Source organism: Centruroides sculpturatus, unplaced genomic scaffold (assembly GCF_000671375.1).
Source record: "Centruroides sculpturatus isolate CEXI.00-Female unplaced genomic scaffold, Cexi_2.0 scaffold524, whole genome shotgun sequence".
NCBI lineage: Eukaryota > Metazoa > Arthropoda > Arachnida > Scorpiones > Buthidae > Centruroides > Centruroides sculpturatus.
This window is the reverse complement of record NW_019384773.1, coordinates 506447-513211: the sequence shown is the minus strand read 5'-3', so window position 1 is coordinate 513211 and position 6765 is coordinate 506447. Positions and strand designations below refer to the sequence as shown.

General features: G+C 30.6%; 1 protein-coding gene across 1 annotated transcript in view; it reads right to left on the bottom strand.

Moving 5' to 3' along the window:
* Positions 1–2060: 2060 nt before the first annotated feature.
* Positions 2061–6765, bottom strand: part of LOC111629041 (amino acid transporter AVT3B-like) — a 17321-nt gene continuing 12616 nt past the window's right edge. Inside the window, exons 3-5 of the mRNA XM_023372908.1 lie at positions 2396–2547; positions 2255–2314; positions 2061–2185 (exon numbers count right to left, since the gene is read on the bottom strand). Coding sequence (XP_023228676.1) covers positions 2077–2185; positions 2255–2314; positions 2396–2547 — 321 coding nt within the window. The 3' untranslated portion in view covers positions 2061–2076. The remainder of the gene's footprint in view (positions 2186–2254; positions 2315–2395; positions 2548–6765) is intronic.

Below are 6765 nucleotides of genomic sequence, written 5' to 3'. Positions count from 1 at the left end.
CTTTATATATTAAAGAAATGCATTAAGTATACTTAAAGTATTTGCAAATGGTTACTTTTAAGGATAAAAACAAATATGATCATTTAAATTGATCCTTTGTAATTTTTAAACTATAGAATGCCAATTACAGTTTAAAAACTGATTTACTCATCTACAGTTAATAAATTGAAATAAAAGGAAAATGATGGAAGACTAAATTAATTCCTGATTATATTTTGTTTGGATCATCTAGATGAGCAAACAATTTTAAATAGATACTCGGAAATTATTTTTGTTATAAAAAAAGTCTACTATAAGAAATTTATTACAAACAATATTGATATATTACGACTTAGAAAAATATAAATTAAATAGTTTCAGTGAAAAAATAAAGATCTTTATTCAGATTTAATTAGTTGCATAGAAAAAGTTGTTTTTTTATACTCTACTATTAAAACTGTATCATACAAATTTTCACAAATGTATCTTTATTTTATCAATTTTTTTTATGATATTAGAATGACTGTATAAACAGGAATTTATCATTGTCATTTAATTAAATCTAAAAAACAAAAATCATCATCTAATATTCAAAATTTATAGCAATAATAAAATTATTAAGACGGTTTAGTCAAACGTTAAACTTTTAAAGAATTAAAAGAGCTTAAAGCATCATCATTATTTTAGAACAGAACAAATCAGAAATTTTTCAAATTAAATTTATACCAATATCACACATGTTTTTAAAATATTTAATGATGAATCATTTCTTAAAACTCAAATTATCTTAAATTATGTGATAATGATGTAAAAATTCAGTTCACAACATTCAATAGTTATTATTATTATTATTAGTTTTCATCTGAGTACATAAAAATTTACATTGATATGTCTTATCTTTTTTTTCAAGTAATAAATGTAATGGATATTTTCCAACATTATATTTGTCATAATTACCATGTTATAGTATAGTAACTTGAACCCAAAATTATAGTTTTTTTTTTTATATTTTAAAATAATGCTATTTTATACTTTTAGCAAAGGCTTTAAAATGTTCTGACTCTTAATAAATTTAAATATAAACAATTTTTATATCAATAAAAATAATTATTGATAAATACCATATGCTAAACTCCACCATACCTTTAAAATGCAGTCTATTTTAAACAGTTATCGAACATTTTCGGTCAAATTAACAGACCTTCTTCAGGATCGACGTAAAGAATTTAAACTTGCCAAACGGTAATTCTAAAAACGCACGTTCTACAATCTTCCGAGATTTGATTGCGCATGTCCATTTGTTCTTTAATGTGTCATGAATACTTGGCATTATAAAGAACAAATGGACATGCGCAATCGAATCTCGGAAGATTGTAGAACGTGCGTTTTTAGAATTACCGTTTGGCAAGTTTAAATTCTTTACGTCGATCCTGAAGAAGGTCTGTTAATTTGACCGAAATCGTTCGATAACTGTTTAAAATAGATTGCATTTTAAAGGTATGGTGGAGTTTATTAATTAATAATGCAGTTAGAGATATACCATATGCTTTGTTAATTTTTCTGTGTTTTAAATCACTAATATAATAACAAAAGTTAATGTAAAAATATATATTAAAAAAATCTTTTAATGATAAAAAAAATATATATAAAGATTATAGTGATTATTATTCTAAAAAATTAATCAGATTTAAAATCAATCAATAACAATAACAAAAAAAAATAATATATAAACTTAAAAAAATATTGTGCCTAATCTCTATTTTCATAGTATATTATATTAATAATTTAAATTTTGTAACAAGTTAATAAATTAAAATAAGTACTTTAAAATACTGTTACTTTTAGATTACTTCTGAATTTTTCAAAAATCAATAATAAACTGCTGTTATTTGTAATGTACAAATCAATAATCTGTAATAAAATTAAATGGTCCCTCAGATTACTATAAATTCTATATTTGATTTTAACAATTTTTAATTGATCTATAAAATGTATGTATAAAAATGATTTGTTCATCAATTTCTTTATACACTTAACAACAGGAATCAGAATATATTTTATATTTTTCACATTTTTTTTTATAAACTGTTATTTATATTAATGTGTCATGGATACTTGTAAATTTGTGCTATTAACAGACAAATATTGTTTTGTTGTTTGAAATCCCATCATTCTTTGCAAAGCATCCTGTGTACCAATAACAGAACTGAAAATAATAATAATATTTTTTATTTGAAAAGATTAAACTAAGTATTATATTAATTAATTTACTTACCCAGCCAAGCCAAATAATATTAACCAACAATCAAAAACACATTCCCACTTTGTAATTGTGCTATAAATAAATAAATATATATGGTATCATCTTTTTAATTATGCATTAATTATAATATATGAGAAAAACTTTAATGCAAACCTTCTGAAAGTGAAAAAATGAAATAATCCAGGTAATATAAAAGCTAATAATGTGCAACATGTTGCTCCAATAAAAGCCATAAGATTTGCAAAATTTGGAACAAGAATTACAATTAAACCAGTTAATGACACCAAAAGCAGACGTAACAGATTCTAGAAAAAAGTAAATTGTCTGTAAATATATTATTATAACAAGTGTTGAAATATTAATAAATGCTATAATTATATTTATTTTAAGAAATTATTTTAGTACTAATTTTTAAAAGTTATTAAATAATAATAGTTTTCAGAAAAATTCATTATCTAAACTTAAAAGCTACAAATAATTGGTAATATATAATTCAGCAGTTTGCTTTTCATTTAAAATAGAATTAAAATATATAAAAAATTTTTCTTGACTGATAGGTATAATGACAATAACTTCTAATGCACATTTTGTTTGCACTTTTCTTGTCTCCAAAACCAGAGTGCACATTAGAATTGGACACAAAGACAACTTAATGCAGCTTTGTTTGCATCATTTACTCCTTATTCCACTCAGTAATTTGTGTATATTAAGTATAGATGTGGTATACATTCCTCCCACTACTTTAGTTTTAATTTTGACTTTGGAACTTAATATAATTACAGAAAGACCCTGCTTAATGCAGGGGATACATTCCTAGATGACAAAGCGCTAAATGAAACAGCGTTAAATGAGGTCATTTTAACAGAGTAAATAGGGAAAGGGGAACACACGACCAAAAATAAACAGATTTTACTGTAATTTTGAGTTATTTTTATATTAATTTGCATAATAATGTATGTTAAATAACACAAACATATGCACACAAAAATGTAAAGTTCATTTTTGTGATGAAGGTCCTGGCTTTTCTGAAATTCTTGTTTTTTGCAATAAAGTCATGTAGTTTCATTTGTCGCTTTTTTTCTTTCCTTAAGCAAATGTTGGTAGCAGAAGTTTGCATCCAAAACACCTTGTCTTGCTTTTGCCTCCTTTCAAAATCTAGATCACTCGCTACAATTTGATCAATGATTTCAGTTATTACCAAACTTTATCAGTAGCAAGTTCTTTGGGTTCTTCGTTTTCAGAATCACTATTTTCCAGTTCTTAAAGGTCATCGTTGGTAAGGCTCTCACCAGAAACTTGCAGTAACTCCTCAATATACTGCTCATTTACATCTCCTAGTCCTGTTGTATCGATTAGGTTGACAATTTGGTCAATCTAACAATATAGCAATAGGCGCTTCTCATTGAGAATTCTTGGATACCTTCAGCCATAATTTCTTCCACACTCCGTTCATGCATTTATCACTTAATTCTTGCCAAGCGAAGTTGATATTTCCTATGACATCCACGATGTTATATTTTTTCCAAAATTGAACAAAACAAATGTAGATTTAAGGGAAGTACAGCTCTATGACGAATTGCCAGCTTTTGCTGATTGGTTCATGTTCAGGAATAATTGTATTATATAGGAATTAATCAATTAAACGATGCGATAATTTCAATCAGCATAAATTTTGAGCTTATTTCAAGGCTTTGAGCAGACCATGTTATATTGAATTAGCATTAAGTGGGGTCTTACCATACTTTAAATAATATAATGATATGGTGGTCTTTTGAACTACAGCAGGCTGAGTGAATGATGCCCAACATATGGGTTTCCAAAAGGAACATATGTAATATTGTGTGAGAGACAAAGGGACCCTCAAGAAAGTGTTATCTTGACCTTTGGTCATTTTACAATTTCGTCATTTGACTTCAATTTTTTTTTTCAAGAGCTATCATAAAAATTGTTTCCCATGGACTTGTTTCCTTGTTGAGGATGATCCATCCAGTCATTAACGTGCCACCCGAAACTTTCGATAAATTTCCAGTATTGGACACCAGGCTCTTAACAACAGACTCCTGACCTCATGGAAAAAAACTCAGAAGGAACCCAAATAACAAGGGAGAACGATGACAAATCCAGTCAGTTGTCCTCCAAAGTTCGTCTCCCCAAGAGTTATAACGTACAAAATACTGTGCCTCCACCGACCTTATTATAAGGATACCTTAAGTTGCTCCTGTTACCTGAGCACTCTAAATATCAAGAACATTTCATCAAACACCCAAGAATTCCGATGGTGAATCATCCAGTCATCAATCCTCGACTTTTTTTTATAAGGTATTTATCCACACGCGAATATCCTGTAAACTCTCTCTCTCGCGACAGTTAGATTCGATAATCTAGGGATATAGGCCATATATCATCCAAGATGTCTATGATCGTATATCATGTACTCCTGCTCATTAAAATAAATTTGTTATTGTTTATTAATCTGGAATCCGTGCGAATCACTTCCTCATTTCTCTCTCCTCACCTCTACTCCAAATCCAACTGCTTACCTGCTACCGCTCGCATGACATAAAGTCACAATTTCCGAGTCCTGAGAGACTCAGTGGTGTCACATCCTGACATGGTGTCAAAGAAACACCAACCTTATGGGCACAATTGTATTAAAATATCTGTATATAGCTGAAAAATTTCATGCTGGTGCATACTGTGAAATCTCTTTAAACAATGATTGTTGGTAACTTTGACTATGATTTTGTGTTCATTGTCAAATCTTCTGTATTTGATACATACATACAAGAAAGACATCGCCCACAGTGGTGTAGTGTAGGTGTCAGCCACCCGAAGCGGAGGAAAATTTTGCCCCCTTATTTAGATATCTCAATTTAAAAGACTAAAATTCAGTTTCGTCACAGAATAAGTAATGAAAAATTCCATGCTAGTGTTGCGACCTTATTAAAATCGCTGACCCGGACGGCAAGTGAGGTTTGTTCGAATAGAAGTTCCTGATGCATGCGTATGTCATTTTGCAATGCGAAGAATAATGTGCTGTGCATGCTGGTTCTAAACCAGTTACAGTTAGCAACTAGGAGACTTGGATAGGAGTAACGCAAGTGACCTAGCTGTATTGGATATTGGAGGTGTATATACATATATGAATAAATCGTACAAGCAAAATAAAAAAAAAAAAAAAAAAAGTCAACAGGTTGCACACGATATCCCTGGACAGCAAGTCGATTCCCAGACTATCCGGATGGATGGTAACACTATTCCGTGCTCATTTCAATCAGTCCAAGTCGCAGATGGACGAAAATATGAAATAAAATGGTTCAAATTCTTACAAGATATTATTATTATTTATTGTGAAATTTTGCCGTCCCCTAAAAAGTGCCACCTGGGGCGGACCGCCCCTGCTGCCCCCACTACGCTACACTACTGATCGCCCATACATGAAATGTTTAGCTGGCAGAAAAGAGGGTAAGGGAAAGGGGGGAAGAAGGAGGGAATGGAGATAGATGGTACTATAGCCTTATGTATGCTGTTCAGAGGGATCCTACCTTTCTCTATTGTCTATGTTTGATGTTGGAATGCAGTTTTTAGGTTGCAAAGCCTTAGTCCTCCAAAAGGTCTAAAAGAAAACACGAGTGTAGCAAACAATAGTTGAGTGCTGCCACAAATAGCTAAGTGTAGAAGTTAGTGCCAAGTGGCTGTTAGTAGGAAGACATATCTACTTAATACTAATAAAACTGAACCCGAGCACGAATCTCAATACTATTAACAGCTAGACAAACAGTGTGAAAACAAATGAACACAACAACAAACTAGACAAGACAAACAGACTGACAGACAAATGAGCAAAATCCCAAAAATTTATTATTATTATTTTAATGTATTTATTTAATTTACTCACTAACTAAACTAACCTATCATAACCTAGGATGAACATAATCAGACAACTAAAGCTAATAACACTAATCTAATTTAATCTAACCTATCATAACCTAACCGGAAATCAAACTAAGAGTCCCTAATCTAACTTACAACTAGAACTAATCGAATTTAGACTGAAAAAAGAAGACAGAAAATAAGAATTAAAATACAAAGTTGAAAGGTATCTATATACCTGTTACGGAAAGATCTGGCAACACAGAGAGAGAGCGGCACGTGCAAGATGGACGGCCCTGTTTAATGTATGCGACTGTAGAACGTCCGGTCCAAGTATAACCCTGAATAAAGTATTCAGAGTAAGTGTTTGTATTCCTGTCTTACTGGGGGTCTTAAGTGCGTCACAAACGGCGTGTAAACACAAAGAAAACCATATAAAACATGGTGGCAGGGGTGGGATAATCAAGCCAGTAAAGGAAACGAGGCTTAACGAACACGCGCCAGCTTAACAAGTAATTAGAAACTTCGTTTAAAGGTTGACGCTGCGGCAGACAGACAGTCTCCTTTATATAGTAATATAACGATTACTTTAAAGTAATAGAAAAAAAAAAAAAAAAAACGGAAAGCGAGATGAATAGTTTAACTCCTCC